A 27615-nucleotide genomic window follows, 5' to 3' on the forward strand; every position below is an offset into this window, starting at 1 on the left:
CAAAATGGGTATACGTAAAGAATGGGGCCTCTGAATTTACTCATCAATACATTTCCTCAACTATGTGTTGGCTCTTTATTTTTTTGAACACAAAAAGTTTTGTAGAAATGACAGTATGTGCATTATTTGTTTTGACAAAAGTTCCACCAGCCACCTTCCACGCTGTCAGTAATACATTGTCTCGTTACATCATGTTGTCAATTTTCCTAATACACAACCTGTTGTCAGTAAAGGGAAGTGTTAAAGGCCCAGGGCAGTAAAACATGAGATTTCCCTGTGTTTTATATATTTCCACACTATGGGGTTGGAATAATACTGGGAAATTGTGAAAATTATGATTATGCCCTTTTAGTTTAAGAGCTGTTTGAAAAGACCACCTGTAATTTCAGCCTGTTTTGGTAGGATGGAGTTTTGGCCTTCCATGGAGACATCACCAGGCAGTAACCTCTCTGCAAATAACAGCAGCGTTTTCCCCTCCCCACTTAGACCATTCAGACAGTCCAAGCAAAATTCTTGCTTGAGAAATTGCCCTTTGCTAAGAAGCTATTTTGGTTTGTTTTTTACTATTTCAAATGTAAATATTCACAGTAAGGTCCTTCATTGTACAATTATTTTATATTTAGATTAACAACAGCTAGGGTGAGGGTGTAATTGTGTCACATGGCACACATATTTTGCCTGTGTTCTTAGCAACATATTGTACTGACATTTAAAAAACGAACTTGCCATTATTTCAGTTTAGGTCAGTTTATGCTGATTCTACAAAATGAAGACAGGTGATTTGGACATGCACCCCTAATTCAGGTGAACTGCAATGGTCACTTATTTATGGACTGGTAGAGAAGCACATCTCGCCTCTGAACCAATCAAAGGCAAGCTTACAGGTCGATGAAATCTCAAACTTCGTAATTATAGAGACCTGTATGATGAACTTAAAAACCGCGTGTGGAATGATCTGCGCCACTCGGGAAACAACTCATCGACTAAACTCACTGTTTTTAGCACTTTATTTTTTATTATTTTTTATAGAGTATATTATCTTTATAGATAGAACAATGGAAACGACATATAAGTATTTCCCCGTTATTCTCCTATGTCTGAGTATTAACCTATTCAGCTATGCGTGGTATTCACCTGTGGATCTATATGACAAAGTGGTGGAGCTCGTGTCGCCAGGAGAGGAATACCTGGATGAAATGTCAGTTCTCTCCTTTTTCAAACTGTTAGAGAAGCGTGTGCAGTGCCCTGGTGTGTCGTGTGAAAAGGTAACTTTTTTCCTACACTCGCTACAGCTTGCGCTTTAGGAAAGGTCGAGGTCCATTCTGCACCTGTTGCTGTGCCGTGCGCTACACTACTGGAGACTAAGCTGTATGTACAGTCACAGTTCTTTGTTAGACCAATAGTTAAATATATCCGTATTTTTTTATCAGCCTCTGACAGAGTTCATTAAAAAATGTATTGATACATATATATTGAGCACTGAGTAATTTTAAAGTTAAAGCTTGCGCCATAATATTAAAAATATATATATATTGTTATTATTACTGTATTATAGATTAAAAACAATAATGATTCGTGTTATTATTACACAGAGAGATATTACACGACGTCAGCATTGCAGATTGTTTTGTACCCGATTTTTGTAACAACATTTATCCCGACCTTTATGTTCTTACTATTGCAATGACATAAAACCAACACTAAAACAGGGTAGTAGATATTATAGAACAATGTCTTAGGTTTAAATGGCGTATGGCTGGGTTAAAAGTATTAGCATAGCCTTCTATATGACTATTACAATGATCATAAACCCAATATAATATTTTATATTAATGCTTTTCTTTTACATCACCAATTCATTTGAATGTCTTGGTTGTATCAACCTTCACTGTGCAGGTTGTTTAAATTGCATCTTAATGATCAGGCATTCTATTTTCCTTACATTTCTGAAATTCTATTTCATATTTCTTTCAGTCAGTCCTACCTGCATCAAGCTCAGCCTCTTCTAAAATACATTTACATCTGACTGAAAATGTGTGGAGACTTTTTCCTGTTCCTCTAGTTTTGCATTTAGCCTCCAGCACATTCACTAGTTGGTTTTGGATGTGCGGTAGATTCGGACTATTATCTACATTATGATACTGTGCAAAGTCACTGTATGTCCTGATTAAAAAAAACAGAGTATAGTCTGCTCTTAAAGATCAGAAAATGTCACCCAAGTCAAACCAACCCAAACTCCTTTCCCTTAACTAGTGGTCATAATGACAAAACAATAAGACCCTACGACCTTATGTTTTCTCTTATAAATTAGACCTATATTTGTCCTTAGTACATAAATAATCTACATGTAACACTGAAGCTTGTTTCTAGTGCCTCTCTGTGCAGTCAGTAGACCAGCTGGTGGGTAACTTTACCAGCACTGGTGGTCTCCTTCACAACGAGGGCTTCTTCAGAGTAGCGGCAGGATGCCACCTCTACCTCAGCTCTCCCACCGAGGCCTGCTCTGCCGTGAGGGCAGGGAGGTGGGGGGATGAGACGGACCACCTCATCCAGGAAATCACAGGCCATGACCACCACAGGCACAGGGATGGGCATGGACACGGAGACATGGAGAGCAGTGGGATAGAGACTCTGCTCCGAAACATGGAGAAGCACTACAAGCCTGATCAGCAGTACGACCAGGTTGGAGCTGATGTGTAATAAGGCCCGAGGAGGTGTGGTATATTGCCAGTATACCACGGCTAAGGGCTGTTAAAGTTTTAACAATGCAGAGTGCCTGGCTACAGCCCTTAGCCATGTTATATTGGCCATATACTGCAAACCCCCAGAGGTGCCTTATTGCTGTTATAAATAGGTTACCAACGTAATTAGAACAGTAAACCAGGAGATTGCGTCATACCTGTGGTATATTGTCTCATATGCCATGAATTTTAGCCAATCGGAATCCAGGGCTGGAACTACCCAGTTTATAATGAAGAATAGCACAATACTGTATATACTGACCTGTTTTCTAAATAGTTAATTTGTCTCAACAAAGTATTTCTATTCAACAGTGTAAGTCTGTCCTGTCTTGTTATCATGGTCATTTAGCACTGTCTCACTGGCCAAGACATCTTAGAGGAGAGCAGCGCGTCAACTAGTGATGGTGACCCTCACAACACAGATGTGTTGTTTGGATACATAGTTTACCATGCTTTACGAGGTGACTGCATGACAGCCAGAGCACTACCTGAAGAAGAGTATTTTTTGGATTTCATACTCAACCGCTTCGGCTCTGACAACATCACTATTCATGGTACCGTACGATAACCCTTTAATGTTGTTATTACTGTCATATTACATCATAACAAGTGACTATTCCTATTAGTATGAATCATTTTGATCTTATTCTTTAGTTTTAGTTTTATTACACTGCCATGTAAAGTCATCCTCCTGCCTGTACTTCAACCTACTCATTCATCCATGTTGTGTCATACATAATTCATCATTTATTTAGCATGTTGCCCTTGAGAGGGCTATGTTATTAACATTACCCCATGAAAACCACTGGTAATGAGAGTGTATATTACTTCTCCCCAGGGGCGCAACTTTCACTGGGGACAGGGGGGACATGTTCCCCCCAGTTTTATCATTGGAATGTGATACAAAACGAGGCAACAGTGTGCTTTAGGACCATGCTGACGACTCCGAGGTGCCGGGTAGGCTCTTGGAGTGTTAATCTGACTGAAGAAAAAAAAGTTATACGAAAAAAAATATGTCCCCCCAACTTCTAAAGCCAAAGTTTCGCCCCTGCTGTTCCCCAATGGCCTGCTATATACATTACCACCAATCATATCATTCTGATTCATCTCTGTAGAGCTGGAAGGTATTATGAAGAGCTTGCAACTGGGTGGAATCCACAAAGAGGAACACGATCATGAACATGGAGATCAAGATGGACACAACAATGACCATGGTCATGATGATCATAGTCACCACAGTACCGCTAGCGGGGGTCGAGGTGCTCAGAGTTGTTGGGGGGGTCGAGGTGGAAGTGCAGCCTTCAGGCAGAGTCACGAGGAGGGGTACCACCAGAGGAACATCAGCAGCTGGGACCTGGTAATTATTATACTGAACCACCCCAGCGCTTGGTGTGTCATTATTTTACTGAACCACCCCAGCGCTTGGTGGGTAATTATTTTACTGAACCACCCCAGCGCTTGGTGGGTAATTATTTTACTGAACCACCTCAGTGCTTGGTGGGTAATTATTTTACTGAACCACCTCAGTGCTTGGTGTGTCATTATTTTACTGAACCACCCCAGCGCTTGGTGGGTAATTATTTTACTGAACCACCTCAGTGCTTGGTGTGTCATTATTTTACTGAACCACCCCAGCGCTTGGTGTGTCATTATTTTACTGAACCACCCCAGCGCTTGGTGGGTAATTATTATACTGAACCACCTCAGTGCTTGGTGTGTCATTATTTTACTGAACCACCTCAGTGCTTGGTGTGTCATTATTTTACTGAACCACCTCAGTGCTTGGTGTGTCATTATTATACTGAATCACCTCAGTGCTTGATGGGTAATTATTATACTGAACCACCCCAGTGCTTGGTGTGTCATTATTCTACTGAACCACCTCAGTGCTTGGTGTGTCATTATTTTACTGAACCACCTCAGTGCTTGGTGTGTCATTATTATACTGAACCACCTCAGTGCTTGGTGTGTCATTATTTTACTGAACCACCTCAGTGCTTGGTGTGTCATTATTTTACTGAACCACCTCAGTGCTTGGTGTGTCATTATTATACTGAACCACCTCAGTGCTTGGTGTGTCATTATTTTACTGAACCACCTCAGTGCTTGGTGTGTCATTATTTTACTGAACCACCTCAGTGCTTGGTGGGTAATTATTATACTGAACCACCTCAGTGCTTGGTGGGTAATTATTATACTGAACCACCTCAGTGCTTGGTGTGTCATTATTATACTGAACCACCTCAGTGCTTGGTGTGTCATTATTTTACTGAACCACCTCAGTGCTTGGTGTGTCACTTATTTTACTATTTCACCCCCTTTGCTATGAAACCCCTAAATAAGATCTGGTGCAACCAATTACCTTCAGAAGTCACATAATTAGTTAAATAAAGTCCACTTTTGTGAAATCTTAGTGTCACATGATCTCAGTATATATACAGCTGTTCTGAAAGGCCCCAGAGTCTACAGCACCACTAAGCAAGGGGAACCATGAAAACCAAGCAGCTCAGGTCAGGGACAAAGTTGTGGAGAAGTACAGAGCAGGTTTGGGTTATAAAAAAATATCTGAAACTTTGAACATCCCATGGAGCACCATTAAATCCATTATTAAAAAATGGAAAGAATATGGCACCACAACAAACCTGCCAATAGAGGGCCGCCCCACCTAAACTCACAGACCAGGCAAGGAGGGCATTAGTCAGAGAGGCAACAAAGAGACCAAAGATAACCCTGAAGGAGCTGCAATGCTCCGCAGCGGAGATTGGAGTATCTGTACATAGGACCACTTTAAGCCGTACACTCCACAGAGCTGGGCTTTACGGAAGAGTGGCCAGAAAAAAGCAATTACTTAAAGAAGAAAATAAGCAAACACATTTGGTGTTCGCCAAAAGGAATGTGGGAGACTCCCCAAACATATGGAAGAAGTTACTCTGGTCAGATGAGTCAAAAATGTTGCTTTTTGGCTGTCAAGGAAAGCGCTATGTCTGGCGCAAACCCAACACCTCTCATCACCCCGAGACTTACATCCCCACAGTGAAGCATGGTGGCAGCAGCATCATGCTGTGGGAATGTTTTTAATCGGCAGGGACTGGGAAACTGGTCAGAATTGAAGGAATGATGGATGGCGCTAAATACAGGGAAATTCTTGAGGGAGACCTGTTTCAGTCTTCCAGAGATTTGAGGTTGGGATGGAGGTTCACCTTCCAGCAGGACAATGACCCTAAGCATAGTGATAAAGCAACACTTGAGTGGTTTAAGGGGAAACATTTAAATGTCTTGGAATGGCCTAGTCAAAGCCCATACCTCAATCCAATTGAAAATCTGTGGTATGACTTAAAGATTGCTGTACACCAGAGGAACCCATCCAACTTGAAGGAGCTGGAGCGGTTTTTACATGAAGAATGGGCAAAAATCCCAGTGGCTAGATGTGCCAAGCTTATAGAGACATACCCCAAGAGACTCGCAACTGTAAATACTGCAAAAGGTGGATCTACAAAGTATTGACTTTGGGAGGGGGAATAGTTTTGCACTCTCAAGTTTTCTCTTTTTTGTCTTATTTCTTGTTTGTTTCACAATAAAACATATTTAGCATCTTCAAAGTGTTGTGTAAATCAAATGATATAACCCCCCCAAAAATCTATTTTAATTCCAAGTTGTAAGGCAGCAAAATAGGAAAAATGCCAAGGGGGGTGAATACTTTCACAAGCCACTGTACATGTGTTTCTTCCCTGTTTCCTCCATGTATACTTGTTTCATCTTTGTTTCCTCCATGTATACTTGTTTAATATTTGTTTCCTCCATGTATACTTGTTTCATCCCTGTTTCCTCCATGTATACTTGTTTCATCTTTGTTTCCTCCATGTATACTTGTTTCATCTTTGTTTCCTCCATGTATACTTGTTTCATCTTTGTTTCCTCCATGTATACTTGTTTCATCTTTGTTTCCTCCATGTATACTTGTTTCATCTTTGTTTCCTCCATGTATACTTGTTTCATCTTTGTTTCCTCCATGTATACTTGTTTCATCTTTGTTTCCTCCCTGTATACTTGTTTCATCTTTGTTTCCTCCCTGTATACTTGTTTCATCTTTGTTTCCTCCATGTATACTTGTTTCATCTTTGTTTCCTCCCTGTATACTTGTTTCATCTTTGTTTCCTCCCTGTATACTTGTTTCATCTTTGTTTCCTCCATGTATACTTGTTTCATCTTTGTTTCCTCCATGTATACTTGTTTCATCTTTGTTTCCTCCATGTATACTTGTTTCATCTTTGTTTCCTCCATGTATACTTGTTTCATCTTTGTTTCCTCCATGTATACTTGTTTCATCTTTGTTTCCTCCATGTATACTTGTTTCATGTTTGTTTCCTCCATGTATACTTGTTTCATCTTTGTTTCCTCCATATAGACATGTTTAAGTGCTGTTTCCTCAATGTAGACATGTTTCAGCGCTGTTTCCTCCATGTATTTGGTATTTTATTAGGATCTCCATTAGCTGTTGTGAAAGCAGCAGCTACTCTTCCTGGGGTCCACACAAAACATGAAACATGACATAATACAGAACAATAATAGACTAGAACAGCTCAAGGACAGAACTACATCCATTTAAAAACGGCAGACATAGCCTACATATCAATACATGCACATAAAATATCTAGGTCAAATAGGGGAGAGGCGTTGTGCCGTGAAGTATTGCTTCATCTGTTTTTTTAAACCAGTAAGCTGTAAGCTTTCTTGACTTTGTTCTGAATTTGAGGACTGTGAACAGACCCCTGGTGGCATGTCCGGTATGTACGTGTGTGTGTCAGAGCTGTACGTTGACTATGCAAAAATGTAGAATTTTCAGCACATTAATGTTTCTTATAAAAGTAAGAAGTGATGCAGTCAGTCTCACCTCTACTTTTAGCCAAGCGAGACTGGAATGCATAGTATTTATATTAGCCCTCTTATTACAGTGAAGAGCAAGATGTGCCGCTCTGTTCTGGGCCAGCTGCAGCTTAACTAGACCTTTCTTTGTGGCACTTGACCACATGACTGGACAATAATCAAGATAAGACAACACTAGAGCCTGCAGGACTTGATTTTTGGAGTGTGGTGTCAAAAAAGCCGAGCGTCTCTTTATTATGGACAGACCTCTCCCCATCTTTACAACCATTGAATCTATATGTTTTGACCATGACAGTTTACAATCTAAGGGAACACCAAGTAATTTAGTCTCCTCAACCTGTTCAACAGCCATACCATTCATTATCAGATTCACCTAGAGGTCTAGAGCTTAGAGACTGATTTGTACCAAATACAATGCTCTTAGTTTACGAGATGTTCAGGACCAGTTTAATACTGGCCACCCATTCCAAAACTGACTGCAACTCCTTGTTAAGAGTTTCAGTGACTTCATTAGTTTCAGTGACTTCATTAGTTTCAGTGACTTCATTAGTTTCAGTGACTTCATTAGTTTCAGTGACTTCATTAGTTTCAGTGACTTCATTAGTTGCAGTGACTTCATTAGTTTCAGTGACTTCATTAGTTGCAGTGACTTCATTAGTTTCAGTGACTTCATTAGTTTCAGTGACTTCATTAGTTTCAGTGACTTCATTAGTTTCAGTGACTTCATTCGTTTCAGTGACTTCATTAGTTGCAGTGACTTCATTAGTTGCAGTGACTTCATTAGTTTCAGTGACTTCATTAGTTTCAGTGACTTCATTAGTTTCAGTGACTTCATTAGTTTCAGTGACTTCATTAGTTTCAGTGACTTCATTAGCGGGGGTTGCTGACACATATAGGGTTGAATAATCAGCATACATGGACACACAGGCTTGGTTTAATGCCAGTGGCAGGTCATTGGTCAAATGGAAAAGAATAGCAGGCCTAGAGACCTGCCTGCTGTATACCATACCATACATGTTTTACATTAGAGAGAGGCTTCTATAAAAACAAACTCTGAGTTCTATTAGAAGAAAAGCTCTGAATCCACGATATGGCAGAGGTTGAAAAGCCATAAAACATACGTTTATTGGCAATAATATCAAAGGCTGCACTGAAATCGAACAGTACAGCTCCCACAATCTTCTTATTATCAATTTATTTCAACCAATCATCAGTCATTTATGTCAGTGGAGTACATGTTGAGTGCCCTTCTCGATAAGCATGCTGAACGTCAATTTATTTACAGAGAACATTTATTGACAGAGAAATAGTATTGCATTTGTTTGCAACAGTTTGCTAAGAGCTGGCAGCAAGCTGATAGTTCTGATTGGGTAGCAGAATGACTTTGGCTTCTCTCCAGGCCTGAGAGCACACACATTCCTGTATGCTTAGATTAAAGATATGACATATAGGAGTGGCTATAGTCAGCTACCCTCCTCAGTAGCTTTCCATCTAAGTTGTCAATGCCAGAAGGTTTGTCATTATTGATCGATAACAAAAAGAAATCCACCTCTCCCGCGCCAACTTTACAAAACTAAAACTTACAATGCTTTTCTTTTATTATTTGTTTTTAATGCATAAATATGAGTTAGACTGTTCGTTGTTGGCATTTCCTGCTTATGTAGATGTGTTTCAGCCCTGTTTTCTCCATATAGACATGTTTCAGCCCAGAGGAACTGGTAAAGATCCATGGGCTGAATGGATCTAGCCTGTCCAGGTATGACGTGGCCCGGCTTAGCCCAGCCCTGGTCCAGCAGATCCTCAGTGGGGCCTGCAACAGCACCTCTCCCCCCACTGGACCATCAGACCAGCTCAGTACCATAGAGAGTGAGTGGACTGCTACAGTCCTTGCTCCATGCTTCTGCCTCTGCATTGCTTGCTCTTTGGGAGTTTAGGATGGATATATGTAAACTTCTGATGTTAAAAGGGATTTATAAAATATATGTGATTGATTGACTACTACAATACACTCTATTCAACACTCACTCCTCTCCTTTTGATACAGAAAGGCCCATTCGTTACTATTAACTTTTTAATGAAAAGGGAATGATAGTGAGACTCTGCACCGATACATGTACTATGTTCATAAATATAAACGCTCCAAAATGTAAACTATACTGAACAAAAATATAAAATCAACATGTAAAGTGTTGGTCCCATGTTCCATGAGCTGAAATAAAAAATCCCAGAAATGTTCCATATACACAAAAAGCTTATTTCTCTCCAATTTTGTGCACATGCTTGTTTACATCCCTGTTAGTGAGCATTTATCCTTTGCCAAGATAATCCATCCACCTGACAGGTCAAGAAGTATCAAGAAGCTGATTAAACAGCATGACTGCAGGAATGTCCACCTGAGCTGTTGCCAGATCATTTAATTTTAATTTCTCTACCTTAAGCCGCCTCCAACGTTGTTTTAGAGAATTTGGCAGTACGTCCAACCGGCCTCACAACCGCAGACCATGTGTAACGCCAAGCCCAGGACCTCCACATCTGCGTTCTTCACCTGTGGGTTCATCTGAGCCACCCAGACAGCTGATGAAACTGAGGAGTATTTTTGTCTGATTGACTGGGCCTGGTTCCCCATTGGGTTAGTGGGTGGGCCTATACCTTCCCAGACCCACCCATGGCTGCGCCTCTGCCCAGTCATGTGACATCCATAGATGAGTGCCTAATGAATTGATTTAAATGGACGGATTTCCTTATATAAACTTTAACTTGAAATTGTTGCATGTTGCATATTTTTGTTCAGTATAGATGGATGTTATCATTAGGTAACATCCACAGTATGTGGAATATATTATCATCTAACAGACCTTTCATGGCTTGACTGACTGATTTGCTTAAGTCCTGTTATTACTGTATACGTTGAACCCAGTAATGTTCATTCTCTCTCTCCACAGAGTATGTGTATGCCACCATCGCCAATCTTCTGATCTGTCTGGCCGCTGTGGTTGGCGTTGTGGTGCTGCTGTGTACTTCCTGTAGTAGTGTCTTCCAGCTCATCATCCAGTTCTGTGTCAGCCTGGCCGTGGGCTCCCTCACTGGGGACGCCCTGTTGCACCTCCTGCCTATGGTGAGCACCACAGTACCATATTCACATTACCGAGCCCAGCTGATTCAAGCTGAGCTGTACTGTGCTGGCCTGGTTACACACCCATCATAGTTGCTGGAACGGTGCCTGGAATGGACAATGTGGGAAAAAACACTGATTTAGACTTTATACTCACTTTATAGCATAACAGGTATATCATCAGGTATCATCTGGTTATTGTTCAGCAGCATTAGCTTTTAGATTGTACCAGCAGCGCATCACACGCAACATCACAATCTAGCCAGCTAGGCCTCTTTCTCCTCAACACTTCCTTGATGTGTTATGATTAAAGGTCCAATGCAGCCGTTTTTATCTCAACATCAAATCATTTCTAGGTAACAATTTAGTACCTTACTGTGATTGTTTTAAATTAAAATGGTACAAAAAATATAAAGAAATAGATTCTAAACAAAGCAATTTCTCAAGCAAGAATTTTTGCTAGGACTGTCTGCGAGTGGTCTGAGTTGGGAGGGTGAAAACTAGCCGTTATTGCCAGAGGTTTGAAACTCTGTTAACTAATTTACTGCATGGTGATGTCACCATGGAAGACCAAAACGCCATCCCACCAAAACAGGCTGAAATTTCAAGGGGTCTTTTCAAACAGCTCTTACACCAAATGGCCGTTGTCATAATTTTCACAATTTCACAGTATTATTCCAACCACATATTGTGGGAAATAAATATAAAACACAGGAAATCCAGTTTTGACTGCACTGGGCCTTTAATGTCTGTGCAACCCAATGATCATTTAGATGTCTGAGGGCCTTTGATTAAACTTAACTCCACAATTTACGATGGAGTTGTGCTGCAACTAGTGTGGGCGGACTGGAGCTACGACGTCACATAAAATGTCAGCACCCAAAGAATAGCTTGCATTTACACATGACATTGTTGCCACTCAACTGCATCGTAAATCGTGGAGTTGAGTTTAGTTGGCTAATTTCCCCCAGGGCAGACAGACTCTTCTAAAGGAGATCCAGAACTTCCTGTTCCTGTAGCTCAATCCTTTTAGATCCATGCCAACATCACAGGACGACGTATTAGCAGGCTGTCACACCCTATCCTCAGCTACAGTGTAAAATAATGTGATTAAGGAACTGAAACGACACCCTCTCATTGGACAAACAGAGAAATGGGCCGATGTTGCTTCGGGGAATCTTCGGTCATTACAAAGCCAATGATGAGAGTAAAATAACACTGTGTCCCTATGGTGCCGAAATTGTTTCTTATCCCCCTCTTCTCTCCTTAACAACTACCTATTGAGAGGACATGATTGGTGAAAGCAATATGGTGGATAGGTACCAGTCTCCACTCTAAACATTCATCTGTCAGAACAGTGGCATGTGAAGGAGGCCATTTCAGAGTAATGGACCCACAGGTTGATTGCATCACCAGTATTTGGTTTTATCCTTCCCTGTGTATTGCCGTCATAAAGGTTACATAACACTGTCATAACACTGTCATTATAATGACATTGGGCTGACTTTGTCTGACCGTGTTGTGACCGTGTTTCCTCTTTTGATTCAGTTCCTAGGCCTCCATGTTCACAGTGAAGGAACAGACCACAGCCACTCAGAGGAGGTTCCAGACTACATCTATAAGATACTGGTGCTGATGGCTGGAATCTACTGCTTCTATCTCATGGAGACTATTTTCTCCATCATCACCACGCACCATGCTCCGCATCACCATGGGGTAAGTAGTGTCTATCCCCTGGGCTGTGTTTAGTAGGGCCCAATGTAGCAAAATGTTTTGCATCAAGAAACAAACATCTGTGACGTTATTGGACAATTTCAGATAGTACCTCCCAATTTCACTATGTTTCGAAATGTTATCTTCTTACTGAACCCCACTGTTCTGTCTGCTTACTGGTTCAGTGGATCCATGGTGAAAAAAACACCCACACGTATATTTGCAATAAACTTTTAATAAAGTGCAATGCTTCGGTCACAGAAATTAGTCAGGTCTTACTGGTTCCAAAATGTGATAATTGTTAGGTAATAACAGTAGATACATGTTCTATGCTGTCTGCAATCAAAAGATATGATATTATGAGCACATTGTCTCATTGTGTTTCCAGGTGGAGTCTGAGCCCCATCACTGTGACCATGGTAAAGTCGTGGAGATGTACCTGCAGGACAAAAAGAACAAGCAGTCTGTATCGCAGACAGACCTGGTAGGTTCTGTACCAGTTATTCACAGACAGACCTGGTAGGTTCTGTACCAGTTATTCACATACACACCTGGTAGGTTCTGTACCAGTTATTCACAGACACACCTGGTAGGTTCTGTACCAGTTATTCACAGACAGACCTGGTAGGTTCTGTACCAGTTATTCACAGACAGACCTGGTAGGTTCTGTACCAGTTATTCACAGACAGACCTGGTAGGTTCTGTACCAGTTATTCACAGACAGACCTGGTAGGTTCTGTACCAGTTATTCACAGACAGACCTGGTAGGTTCTGTACCAGTTATTCACAGACAGACCTGGTAGGTTCTGTACCAGTTATTCACAGACAGACCTGGTAGGTTCTGTACCAGTTATTCACAGAGACCTGGTAGGTTATGTACTAGTTATTCACAGACAGACCTGGTAGGTTGTGTGACAGTTATTCACAGGCAGACTTGGTAGGTTGTAAACCCTCTAACCTCTCTCTTGGAGAACTGAGTCAGATATAGATCCATGACTGAAAAGCCAGTTTCATAGTAAAGCCTATATTTTACCCGGCACAGCATGTAGTCTTACGTCTCTACTATCCGTGTTTCTGAACACCTTGTCCCTCACTAACCCTTTCACTGCTTTAATTCAGGTGTTATTATTCTGTAATATTCTGATCCTGCTAGGTTGATAGCAATGACACAGAGAAAGCCTTTCCAGAACAAAACCAACACTCAAGAGGTAAGAAAGTCTTCTGGGTCTACTTACAACCTTTTCATAAGACATTACATCTAATCAAAGTTTATTGGTCACTTGCACAGGAAAGCCTTTTTCTTTTTATATTAATGTTTGGAAATATATACGCAATAAGAATATACAATATAGACTAAGAAATGTGTTGAAGTAAGTCGTGACATGACTGAGTAGCAAAGATAATAATAATAATAATACAAAAATAGGTCAAGGTTTGACATTCAGGAAGTAGCTACAATGGCAAGCTGTCAAACTGTAAACTTACTGTGCGAGTCAAGTCTCAGGTCTAGTCAATGTTTACACACATTCAGTGTGACGAAGAGTAAGGTGCACAAGAGAGCTGTGTTCTTTTCTAATGAACAGTTAAAAAGGGATATTTGCTAAAGGGATAAAACATTTTAGCTGCAGGTACAACCCAAATGTCCCCGTCATCGTTGTAAATTATAATATAATTTACAATGATACCTTAGAGACTGCTGCCCTACAGTACATAGTAATTGAACACTGGTCACTTGAATCATGTTTACCACTGTACTGTTTTAGCCACTCCATATGTATATACTGTATTCTAGTCAAAACTCATCCTATATAACTACCGTAATTTCTGGACTATAAACCGCTACTTTATTCCCACACTGAACCTCGCGGTTTATACAATGACGCGGCTAATTTATGGATTTTTCCCGCTTTCACAAGATTCATGCCGCCAAAAAACTGAGCACCGTCACATAATGTGACGTAAATCGAGCGCGCTCAAACTTCCCATCATTCTGATTACGGTAGTGATTTTGTCACCCTCATCATGGCAAAGACACGGAGAAATGCATATGATGCAGCTTTCAAGTTGAAGGCGATAGATCTGGCTGTTGGAAAAGGAAATAGAGCTGCTGCACGGGAGCTTGGCCTTAATGAGTCGATTATAAGACTTTGTAAACAGCAGCGTGAGGAACTGACTCAGTGCAAAAAGACAACAAACCTTTCAGGGAGAAGAAAAGCAGATGGCCCAAAGTATTTGCAGCCACTCGACATCAGTGTAAATCGTGCATTTAAGGTGGCGCTCCTTGTTCAGTGGGAGGCTTGGATGACAAGTGGGGAGAAATCCTTCACTAAAACGGGCCGCATGCGAAGAGCAACTTATGTTCAAGTCTGCCAGTGGGTCCTGACAGCGTGGAGCATTGTCAAAAAATCCACTATCATCAACGGGGTTTGAAAGGCTGGACTGCTGCGTGTTGAAGGGGCAGCATGAGCTCAGCGGGGTATTTGCCTCCGGATGAAAGTGACGAGAGCGACAATGAAAACGATCCAACATCGGATGAAGCAATTCTGAGGCTATTCAACTCCGACACCGAAGGAGATGACTTCAGTGGTTTCAGTGCACAGGAGGAGGAAGATAGTGACCAATGACTTTACTGGTAGGCTACTGTTTAATTTTTGTTACAAGCCGTGTTTCGTTAAAGCCTATTTATTTTTGTTTACAAGCCGTGTTTCGTTTAAAGGCTGTGTAAAGTTCATTTGTTTCAATGTACCGGTAGGCACCTGCGGTTTATAGACATGTGCGGCTTATTTATGTACAAAATACATATTTTTTAATAATTCAGTGGGTGCGGTTTATATTCGGGTGCGCTTAATAGTCCAGCAATTACGGTACTGCTGTACACATATCTTCTGTTCATATACTGTCCATACTGTCTATTCACACCATTATTTATATATATATATATATATATATATATATATATATATACACAGTTGAAGTTGGAACTTTACATACACCTTAGCCAAATACATTTCAACTCAGTTTTTCACAATTGCTGACATTTAATCCTAGTAAAAATTCCCTGTCTTAGGTCAGGTAGCATCACCACTTCATTTAAGAATGTGTGAATAATGTCAGAATAATAGTAGAGAGAATAATTTATTTCAGCTTTTATTTCTTTCATCACATTCCCAGTTGGTCAGAAGTTTACATACACTCAATTAGTATTTGGTAGCATTGCCTTTAAATTGTTAACTTTGGTCAAATGTTTCTTGATGCCTTCCGCAAACTTCCCACAATAAGTTGGGTGAATTTTGGCCCATTCCTCCTGACAGAGCTGGTGTAACTGAGTCAGGTTTGTAGGCCTCCTTGCTCACACACGCTTTTTCAGTTCTGCCCACAAACTTTCAATAGGACTGAGGTCAGGGCTTTGTGATGGCCACTCCAATACCTTGACTTTGTTGTCCTTAAGCCATTTTTCCACAACTTTGGAAGTATGCTTGGGGTCATTGTCCATTTGGAAGACCCATTTGCGACCAAGCTTTAACTTCCCAACTGATGTCTTGAGATATCCACATATTTTCCTACCTCATGATGACATCTATTTTGTGAAGTGCACCAGTCCCTCCTGCAGCAAAGCACCCCCACAGCATGATGCTCCCACCCCCGTGCTTCACGGTGTTCTTCGGCTTGCAAGCCTCCCCTTTTTCCTCCAAACATAACGATGGTCATTATGTCCAAACAGTTCAATTTTCGTTTCATCAGACCACAGGACATTTCTCCAAAAAGTACGATCTTTGTCCCTATGTGCAGTTGCCAACCGTAGTCTGGCTTTTTTATGGCGGTTTTGGAGCAGTGGATTCTTCCTTGCTGAGCGGTCTTTCAGGTTATGTCGATATAGGACTGTGGATATAGATACTTTTGTACCTGTTTCCTCCAGCATCTTCACAAGGTCCATTGCTGTTGTTCTGTGATTGATTTGCACTTTTCGCACGTACGCTCATCTCTAGGAGACAGAACGCATCTCCTTCCTGAGCTGTATGACGACTGTGTGGCCCCAATGGTGTTTATACTTGTGTACAATTGTTTGTACAGATGAACGTGGTACCTTCAGGTGTTTGGAAATTGCTCCCAAGGATGAACCAGACTTGTAGAGGTCTACAATTTTTTTAATGGGGTCTTGGCTGATTTCTTTTGATTTTCCCATGATGCCAAGTGAAGAGGCACTGAGTTTGAAGGTAGACCTTGAAATACATCCACAGGTACACCTCCAATTGACTCAAATGATGTCAATTAGCCTATCAGAATCTTCTAAAGCCATGACAGAATTTTCTGGAATTTTCCAAGCTGTTTAAGTCAACTTAGTATATGTAAACGTCTGACCCACTGGAATTGTGATACAGTGAATTATAAGTGAAATAATCTGTCTGTAAACAATTGTTGGAAACATTACTTGTGTCATGCACAGAGTATATGTCCTAACCGACTTGCCAAAACTATAGTTTGTTAACAAGAAATGTGTGGAGTGGTTGAAAAACGAGTTTTAATGACTCCAACCTAAGTGTATGTAAACTTCCGACTTCAACTGTATATACACACTATATATACAAAGTATGTGGACACCCCTTCAAATTAGTGGATTCGTCTATTTCAGCCACACCAGTTGTTGACAGGCGTATAAAATCGAGCACACAGACATGCAATCTCCATAGACAAACATTGGCGGTAGAATGGCCTTACTGAAGAGCTCAGCGACTTGCAACTTGGCCCCGCCGAAGGATGCCACCTTTCCAACAAGTCAGTTTGTCAGATTTCTGCCCTGCTAGAGCTGCCACTGTCAACTGTAAGTGCTGTTATTGTGAAGTGAAAACATCTCGGAGCAACAATGGCTCAGCCGTAAAGTGGTAGGCCACACAAGCTCCCGCCGTGTGCTGAAGCGTGTAGCACGTAAATATCGTCTGTCCTTGGTTCCAACACTCACTACCGAGTTCCAAACAGCTTTTGGAAGCAACATCAGCACAAGAGAACTATACGTCGGGAGCTTCATGAAATGGGTTTCCATGGCCGAGCAGCCCAATACAAGCCTAAGATCATCATGCCAAGTGTCGGCTGGAGCGGTGTAAAGCTCTCCACCATTGAACTCTGGAGCAGTGGAAACGCATTCTCTGGAGTGATGAATCACGCTTCAATATCTGGTAGTCCGATGGACGAATCAGGGTTTGGTGGATGCCAGGAGAACGCTAACTGCCCCAATGCAATATGCCAACTGTAATGTTTGGTGGAGGAGGAATAATGGTCTGGGACTGTTTTTCATGGTTCGGACTAGGCCCCTTAGTTCCAATGAAGGGAAATCTGTGTGGAAGAACTTGACTGCGCAGAGCCCTGACCTCAACCCCATTGAACACATTTGGGATGAACTGGAATGCTGTCTGTGAGCCAGGCTTCATCGCCCAACATCAGTGATTGTCTTCACTAATGCTCTTGTTGCTGAATGGAAGCAAGTCCCCACAGCTATGTTCTAATATCTAGTGGAAATCCTTCCCAGAAGAGTGGGGACCAACTCTATATTAATGCCCATGATTTTGAAATTAGATATTCGACGAGCAGGTATCCACATACAGTACTTTTGGTCATGTAGTCATACAGTATATTCTGTATTTACAAATATATATATACAATTATTAACAATAGCTGCATTTTGAATGGACTTATTTAGACAACTGAGCCTCTCTCTGAGTTTCCCTTCTGTCTCTCCCCTCCACTAGAACAGCGTCTGCTACCCTACATGGTTACCATAGGGGACGGGATACATAACTTTGCCGATGGCCTGGCTATCGGAGCAGCCTTTTCTGTTTCCTGGAAGTCAGGTCTTGCCACGTCTCTGGCTGTGTTCTGTCATGAGCTGCCTCACGAACTGGGTGAGTGGAGCACCGACTGATTCCTCTAGTTGGCCATGTTGAAAAAGGCTCTTGAGAATAAGGTCCAGCCATATATATATATATATATATATATATATATATATATATATATTTATATATATATATTTATATATATATTTATATATATATTTATATTTATATATATATATATATATATATACATACAGTATATACAGTATATATAATATATTGTAATACTTTATTGTTTGAAATGAACGATAATCTTCTGAAATCAAACAAATCGAACTCGATATATATATTTAGTTAGATTTGTTTGATTTCAGAAGATTATCTTTAATTTCAAACAATAAATTATTAGAATAGATTAATAGCAATAGATTAAAGGTAGATGATTAGCAGATACACAGTTTAGCCATTTGGCTCTGGTTCTAATTCACACAATCTTTCCAATGACATCAAGCTAAGACTGACATTTGATCACCAGTGTCATCCCTTTATACCCCTCCTTTCTCCTTTCTCTACATCACCCAGGTGACTTCGCTATCCTGCTGCACAGCGGGGTGTCAGTGAAGAAGGCCTTGATGCTGAACGTGGCCAGTGCCCTCACATCCTTCATCGGTCTCTACATCGCCCTCACCATCTCTACTGACCTGGCCACCAAGCAGTGGATCGCTGCCATCACCTCTGGTCTCTTCCTTTACGTGGGTCTGGCTGATATGGTTAGTATGCTAGTTTTACCACATTCTCAAACAGGATAGGAGGAATAGCTTCTTGGTGGTTCTTTTCAAATGAGAATCTGTCGCATGAATAGTTAAATTGCTTTGACATGGGCCTTTAGCATCTCCTGGCCATGTGACCTGACCAGGAAGAACTCCGACCCCGAGTTATGACACAGTTGCTCCTATTCCTTTCAGAAATGCCTAATTTCCTCTATAAATATTATTGTCTTAATCCTCATCCCCCAGCTCCCCACCATGGTCCATGTGGACAACCGTAGGCCCTGGCTCATGTTCCTGCTGCAGAACGTAGGACTGCTGTCTGGCTGGGGCATCCTGCTCCTCCTCTCTCTATATGAGGATACAATTGGCTTCTAGAGCCTCCCATTCCTTACACTGTACAGTACAATACAATTACAAATGACACTATGTAGGCTATGCTGTATTTCATCTGTTTTACTGTATCTGTAACACGCTTGGTATTTCTATATGATACAACGTTTCCTGACATTACTTTTCTCGATGTTATACACAGTATGAGCATACAGGCTAGTTCTGGTGTATCTTATGCATCTAACACATAGAAGTATAATCTGTTGGTCTTCTGTGTGGACACATCCTGCCGTAGGTGCTAATGCTACTATTTGAAGGGATATCATCTGAATGTGATTAGTTCAAACTGTAAATTATACAACCTATATTTATAATGGGACTCACAGGTCCTCAGGCTACTTCCTCTCTAATTGTCACACCTTTTGTATTAACCTCATGTACAGTGTCTTCAGAAAGTATTCACACCCCTTGACTTTTTCCACGTTTTGTTGAGTTAACGCCTGAATTGAAAATGGATTCAAATGAGATCTTGTGTCACAGGCTTATAAAAGAATACCCCATCATGTCAAAGGGGAATTATGTTTTTAGAAATGTTTACAAATTAATTAAAAATTAAAAGCTGAAATTTCTTGAGTCAATAAGTATTCAACCCCTTTGTTATGTCAAACCTAAATAAGTTCAGGAGTAAAACTGTGCTTAACAAGTCACATAATAAGTTGCATGGACTCACTGTGTGCAGTAATAGTGTTTAACATCATTTTTTGAATGACTACCTCATCTCTGTACCCCACACATACAATGAATTATCTGTAAGGTCCCTCAGTAGAGCAATTAATTTCAACCACAAAGAACAGGGATGTTTTCCAATGCCTCGCAAAGAAGGGCACCTATTGATAGATGGGTAAAAATGAAAAAAGCAGACATTGAATATTTTTTTGAGCATGGTGAAGTTATTAATTACACTTTGGATGATGTATCAATACACCCAGTCACTACAAAGATACAGGCGTCCTTCCTAACTCAGTTGCCGGAGAGGAAGGACACCGCTCAGGGATTTCACCGTGATGCCAATGGTAACTTTAAAACAGTTACCATGGCTGTGACAGGAGAAAACTGATGGATCAACAACATTGTAGTTACTCCACAATAGTAACCTAATTGACAGAGTTAAAATAAGGAAGCCTGTACAGAATACAAATATTCTAAAACATGCATCCTGTTTGCAACAAGGCACTAAAGTAAAACTGCAAAAAATGTGGCAAAGTGAGGAACTTTATGGCCTGAAGACAAAGTGTTATTTTTGGGGAAAATCCAACAAAACAAATCACGGAGTAACACTGCATATTTTGAAGCATGGTGGTAGCTGCATCATGTTATAGGTATGCTTGTCATCGGTAGAGGACTAGGGAGTGTTTTATGATAAAAAAAGAAACAGAATGGAGCTAAGCATAGGCAAAATCCTAGAAGAAAACCAGGTTCAGTCTGACAAAGTCACCTTTCAGCAGGACAATAACCTTAAACACAAGGCCAAATCTACACTGGATGTGCTTACTAAGATGATAATATATAATATAATAATAATATAATAATAATAATAATATATGCCCATTTAGCTGACGCTTTTATCCAAAGCGACTTACAGTCATGTGTGCATACATTCTACGTATGGGTGGTCCCGGGAATCGAACCCACTACCCTGGCGTTACAAGCGCCATGCTCTACCAACTGAGCCACAGAAGGACCACGATGACATTGAAAGTTCCTGAGTGGCCTAGTTACATCAAATCAAATATTACTGTGAAATGCTGAATACAACAGGTGTAGACTTTACCGTGAAATGCTTACTTACAAGCCCTTAACCAACAATGCAGTTCAAGAGAGTTAAGATAATATTTACTAAATAAACTAAGGTAAAAAAATTAAGTGACAGAAGAAAATTACATAACAATAACGAGGCTATATACAGGGGATACCGATACCGAGTCAATATGTGGGGGTACAGGTTAGTCGAGGTATTTTGTATAGTGACTATGCATAGATAATAAACAGCGAGTAGCAGCAGTGTAAGAAGAGAGGGGTCCTGGATATAGGTCTTGGATGGTCCTGGATAGTAGGAAGCTTGGCCCCAGTGATGTACTGAGCCGTACACACTACCCTCTGTAGCGTCTTGTGGTCAGATGCCGAGCAGTTGCCATACCAGGCGGTGATGCAACTGGTCAGGATGTTCTCGATGGTGCAGCTGTAGAACCTTTTGAGGTTCTGGGGATCCATGCTAAATCTTTTCAGTCTCCTGAGGGGGAAAAGGTGTTGTCGTGCCCTCTTCACAACTGTCTTGGTGTGTTTGGACCATGATAGTTCGTTGGTGGACACCAAGGAACTTGAAACTCTCGACTCGTTCCACAGGGGGCCTGTTCGGACCTTCTTTTCCTATGTTCCACGATCAGCTCCTTTGTCTTGCTCACATTGAGGGAGAGGTTGTTGTCCTGGCACCACACTGCCGTGTCTCTGACCTCCTTTCTATAGGCTGTCTCATCGTTGTCGGTGATCAGGCTGTTGTGTCGTCAGCAAACTTAATGATGGTGTTGTAGTCGTGCTTGGCCACGCAGTCGTGGGTGAACAGGGAGTACAGGAGGGGACTGAGCACTCACCCCTGAGGGGCCCCAGTGTTGGGGGTCAGTGCGGCAGATGTGTTTTTACCTACCCTTACCACCTGGGGGTGGCCCGTCAGGAAGTCCAGGATCCAGTTGCAGAGGGAGGTGTTTAGTCCCAGGGTCCTTAGCTTAGTGAGGATCTTTGTGGGTACTATGGTGTTGAATGCTGAACTGTAGTCAATGAACAGCATTCTCACATAGGTGATCCTTTTGTCCAGGTGGGAAAGTGCAGTGTGGAGTGCGATTGAGATTGCGTTATCTGTTGGGGCGGTATACGAATTGGAGTGGGTCTAGGGTTTCCGACATGATGGTGTTGATGTGAGCCATGACCAGCCTTTCAAACATCTATAGCAAGACTTAAAAATGGTTGTGTAGCAATGATCAACAACCAACTTGACAGAGCTGGAAGAATTTAAAATAATAATAATAATCATAAAAATATTTTAGAATTCAGATGTGCAAAACTCTTAGACTTACCCAGTAAGACTCACACCTGTAGTTGCTGCCAAAGGGGATTCTAACATGTATTGACTCAGGGGTGTGAATACTTGTGTACTGTACATGAGATATTTCTGTATTTTGTTTTTAATAAATGTACAAACATTTCTAAAAAACATGCCTCCACTTTGTCATTAGGAGGTATTGTGTGTAGATGTGGTGAGAAAAAGAAATACATGTAAAATCCTTTACGAATTCAGGCTGTAACACAACAACACGCGGAATAAGTCAAAAGGTATGAATACTTTCTGATGCTACTGTACGTGGCAGCGTGCACTGTAGGTAGATGCTGTTTGAATTTGTGATCTTCTGAAGTGTGAAGTTGATGCAAGTGTACACAGTGTGTATGAATGTGAGAATGTGACAGGCTTATGGTGAGTTGAAGATAAGATTTCAATGTTAAGTTTATAGTCAATTGAGGCTTTTTTTTAAAGACTTGATTGAGGAAAAATTATGAAGTAGCTTATAGGTGGTGTATGTGTTCAAATGGACCACTGGAGGGAGCTCTGAGACTCATAATATTATCTATTTCCTGTTGCCTTGAAATTCATCCCAGACACATGGCCACATTAGAGGAGAGATACTGTATGTCACCATAGGACGTCTTTCCACAGCAATGATAGATAAGTCGCATTACCTTCAAATTACAAGGTTCTATCTGCAAAAAGATGACTCTAAGATAATTGGCTTTAAAGTACCAACCCCCCCCCCATTGGCTTGAATGGTGTGAGCAATTAAAACATATATTTTATTATTTTTAACTTGACATGAATTGGTGTATTTAAAGTAGTATATTGGTAGAGAACATTTTACAGAACAGGGCTACGACAATTACTACATTTTGACAAAATGCAGATAGAACCTTAATAATTAAAAGCTTTCACAAATGTCAAACATGATTCTCAGAATATAGTCTTGTAAATAATGAGGTCCTTCATATTTTCTAAGATGGGTGAAGTTTTTTTTCAGTGAAGTTATTTTTTGACAAAAAAGATTTATGCCTTCCTTGTCAGTTCAATTAACAGTAACATTAATTGAACAGGTTGTTAGAATATTGATGATTTACCACCTATAATTTGCCTGTTTTGCAACTGCTGATGACATAGGCAAAGAAATACTGCAGAGCATTTCAAACGGTCAGGCTATTCATAAACTCCTCCGTGTCAAATATTCTCCATGTCCAACCTTATGAAAGCAGCATCATAATATGACAATGATGTGACAATTCTGTAGAAAACAAGGTTGATACAATTGTCATCTTTACAACTACAAATAGCTAGAAATAGACAATGTACCCATTCAGAATCAAACTGGAGATACCTTATAATCCCTGCTATTGTGGTGCTAAACTGCATGGAGAACCTTCAGAATCACAGAAGCCCCGAGCTAGATTGTAAACACAGAGCTTGCGTCCCAAATGGCCCGTAGGGCTCGGCTCAAAAAATAGTGCACTATATACTATAATAGGGTGCCATTTGAGACACACGCATGGAGCCTATCAGGAATCTGATTCGTTACTTATCGTCCTCCTGCGGGGGTGAAGCTTCTGTGTGAGCCAATAGGATGGCAGCGTAATCTTAGCTATGTTAAGAACCATTGTGGTAAGCCTGCCAGTCTTCTTTAGAAAGCATGGATTAATTTATTCATAGACACAGAGGCATGCTTAGCTCTGCAGGATAGAATGCATGTGTCATTGTTTGTTGTAGGAAAAGCGGAAAAGATCCAATAACTTTGGTTTAGGTGCCAGATACGGAGGAATATGGTAGAGGCATCGGACAAAACGTGTGACATGCCAGGAGGGTCCTCAGATACAAAGATAAAGAAGCTGAACTATCATGTGAAGAATCTATTTATACATTATGCAAATATTTTGTTATTCATACTTTTAGCAGAACTTAAGGTCTTGGATGTTGTAATGTTTTGATGTCAACAGGTAAAGAGCTAATTGATGTTGCTCGAAAACAGTTTTCTTTTTTAGATTTTTCATTTGCACTGTACCTTGGTGAGTTACATGGAGATTGCCTTTGCAAGATCCCTATCATTTTGTAATCATCATAAAATTGTAACATTTAATGTGTTTGACATGTGTTGACATGGAACACTAGTGTCATTCACTGTTGAAGTAGGAGAGTGACATAAATGGCTTTCTAATCTAATCCATGGCCTGTTCTCCCCTCATTCCCATTCAGCTCTAGCTGTCTGTGTGGTTAATGATATTCCCATTAGGTGCCCTGTGGGACCCTATAGTGGGTTGAGGAGGGCTGGGGAGGGCTGCTCCTGCTGCTCCCACATGGGGACACCCTTTGTGTCTGGATAGACGACACACACTGAGGATGTTAACACCATCCTCTGCCTAACACACTCCCCAATACACACACACACACACACACACACACACACACACACACACACACACACACACACACACACACACACACACACACACACACACACACACACACACACACACACACACACATAAATCCTTCAGTGTCTCAGTTTCACTCCTTTTTCATTCTTTCTTACCAATTTACTGACAAACAAGCACATATGCTGTCATGTGCCACACACACACACACACACACACACACACACACACACACACACACACACACACACACACACACACACACACACACACACACACACACACACACGCACACCATTACTGTGACAGCAATCACAAATGAAGCGTTAAATGAAGAAACAGATCGCCGTGTTCTCAGGGGAGTGGGGCTCCACTCCCTATTCAAAGGGAATGTGTGGCTGAGACCAAAGAGTCATTAGTTTCACACAGACAGACAGATCAACAGACAGACAGACCCTCCTATTCGCCTCACCACTTCACTAGCCAATTAAAGGTTAGCCCTCCACAAAAGAGCATCCATCGGGGGAGAGAGACGCAGCCCCAGTAACACCGGCCTTGATAGGACACCACTGATCTATGGTTACATCCCAAATGGCACCCTATTCCCTATGAAGTGCACTATTTTTGACCAGGACCTTACGGGGCTCTGGTCAGAACTAATACACTATAAAGGGAATATAATTCCATTTGAGACGCCGCCTATCTGTCCTCTCTGGATGGCCAAAACAACCCAGAGAAAAAGGCTTCACTCCACAGCCCCCTGCCTGGTCCAGACCCCTGCAGCTTGTTTGGTTTCTCCAGCTAAATGCTTCCTGTGTGTAGCGTTTTTTTTCAGCCTCTCGTGGATATTTGAGATTGAGAAGAGCCCTGCAGTAACTGTACTACTGCAGCTCTCAGACTGCTCCTGCCCAGTAATTTTTTGTGTGAGTGTCAGAGGCTCTTTGTCAACATTCCGGTCTTGTTTATTTCTTTATCTTTTTAAGGCTAGAGCGGAGCACCTTGTGAGAGAAGGAGCAAGAGAGAGATGGAGACGGAGCAAGATGGAACAAGATGGTGCCGACAGACATGGTCGCCCTGTTCCTAGCGCCTAACAAACTTTGCCATATATATTTTTTGTGTTATTTCTTACATTATTTGCTCAGAACATTTCTTCCTCAGAACATTTCTTGCAATATTAGCTAGTCCGGAAATACATTTAGGATATTAGATCAGCAGTCACTCACCAGAATTTCAAAAAAATAATACTTTCCTGAATTGGTTCCTTTGTTCTTATCCCTGAGGCATTTCCACTCATCCCAAGGGCTGCTCCAAGATGCTGCCAACGGAGAAGAGGATTATCGAGTGGACTTGTAGCATCCACCGCTTCCGAGTATCCCTGGACAATAAAGTATACGAGCTCAGGGTGAGGATTTCTTTCCAGAGAGACATCAGGGACTGTAACATACTCTGTTTCACAGAATCATGGCTCTCTCCGGATATACTGTCCCTGTCCATACAACCAGCGGGGTTCTCCTTACATCGCACAGACAGGAAGAAATACATCTCTGGGAAAAAGAAAGGCAGAGGTTTATGCTTCACCATGAACTGGGGGCGGCAGGTAGCCTAGTGGTTAGAGCGTTGGACTATTAACCGAAAACCGCTGCAAGATCAAATCCCCAAACTGACAAGGTAAAAATCTGTCGTTCTGCCCCTGAACAAGGCAGTTAACCCACTGTTTCTAGGCCGTCATTGAAAATAATAATTTGTTCTTAACTGACATGCCTAGTTTAATAAAGGTAAAACAACATTTTTAAAACTACTCATGGTGTGATTGTGGTAATGTACAAGAACTCAAGTCCTTTTGTTCTCCCAATTTGGAATACCTCACTATCAAATGCCGACCGCATTACCTCCCGAGAGAATTCTCTTTGGACATTGTCACGGCCGTGTATAGTCCCCCTCAAGCCAACACTGCGACTGCTCTGGACTTTGTGCAAACTGGAAACCGCACATGCTGAGATCACGTTTATTGTAGCTCAAGACTTTAATACCCATCTGGACAAGAGGAATACCTATGTAGGAGTGCTGTTCATCGACTACAGCTCAGCCTTCAATACCATAGTGCCCTCCAAGCTCATCATTAAGCTCGGGGCCCTGGGTCTGAACCCCGCATTGTGCAACTGGGTCCTGGACTTCCTGACAGGCCGTCCCCAGATGGTGAGGGTAGGCAAAAACTGCTCTTCAACATGGGGGCCCCACAAGGGTGCATGGTGATGTGTTGATAAAACTTTGGTAGAGTTTTCTTCAGATTTGCTTTATCAATGTCAATAAAATGACATCCACTGGGCAGCAGTGGAGAGCGTGAAAAGCGTTAAGTTCCTCAGTGTGCATATCACTGATAACCTGAAATGATACGTCCACACAGACAGTGCGGTGAAGAAGGTGCAACAACACCTCTTCAACCTCAGGAGACTGAAGAAATTCGGCTTGGCCCCTAAGACACTCACAAACTTCTACAGATGCACCGTTGAGAGCATCCTGGTGGTCTGTATCACCGCCTGGTATGGCAACTACAACGTCCGCAACTGCAGTGCTCTCCAGAGGGTGGTGCGGTCAGCCCAATACATCACAAGGGGCACACTGCCTTCCCTCCAGGACATCTACAGCACACAGGAAGGCCAAGAAGATCATTAAGGACCTCCGTCACCCGAGCCAGGGCCTGTTCACCCTGCTGCCATCTAGAA

General features: G+C 41.5%; 1 protein-coding gene across 4 annotated transcripts; it reads left to right on the forward strand.

The window, feature by feature from the left end:
* Nucleotides 1-933: 933 nt before the first annotated feature.
* Nucleotides 934-26774, forward strand: slc39a4 (solute carrier family 39 member 4). 4 transcript variants are annotated; one of them, XM_035792861.2, is made up of 12 exons: nt 934-1265; nt 2371-2682; nt 3091-3295; nt 3857-4098; nt 9320-9491; nt 10568-10740; nt 12286-12453; nt 12839-12934; nt 13604-13658; nt 18192-18344; nt 18858-19045; nt 25876-26774. In XM_035792861.2, exons 1-12 carry the CDS (start codon nt 951-953, stop codon nt 25981-25983), a joined length of 2187 nt encoding a protein of 728 aa, XP_035648754.1. In that variant the 5' UTR covers nt 934-950; the 3' UTR covers nt 25984-26774. The 4 variants fall into 4 exon arrangements, with proteins under 4 accessions (XP_035648754.1, XP_035648753.1, XP_035648755.1 ...); XM_035792860.2 differs by lacking the exon at nt 25876-26774 and adding an exon at nt 19292-23247; XM_035792862.2 differs by lacking the exon at nt 25876-26774 and adding an exon at nt 19292-23246 and having other exon boundaries at nt 1241-1368.
* The last annotated feature ends 841 nt before the right edge of the window (nt 26775-27615 follow it).

The sequence above is a fragment of the Oncorhynchus keta genome, chromosome 19, assembly GCF_023373465.1.
Source record: "Oncorhynchus keta strain PuntledgeMale-10-30-2019 chromosome 19, Oket_V2, whole genome shotgun sequence".
Taxonomy (NCBI): Eukaryota; Metazoa; Chordata; class Actinopteri; order Salmoniformes; family Salmonidae; genus Oncorhynchus; species Oncorhynchus keta.

Coding starts and splice junctions, on each gene's coding strand:
- slc39a4 (XM_035792860.2), top strand. CDS start 951: ATGATCTGCGCCACTCGGGAAACAACTCATCGACTAAACTCACTGTTT. Junction 9,492..10,567: donor CCAGCTCAGTACCATAGAGA/GTGAGTGGACTG, acceptor CTCTCTCCACAG/AGTATGTGTATGCCACCATC. Junction 18,345..18,857: donor TGAGCTGCCTCACGAACTGG/GTGAGTGGAGCA, acceptor TACATCACCCAG/GTGACTTCGCTATCCTGCTG.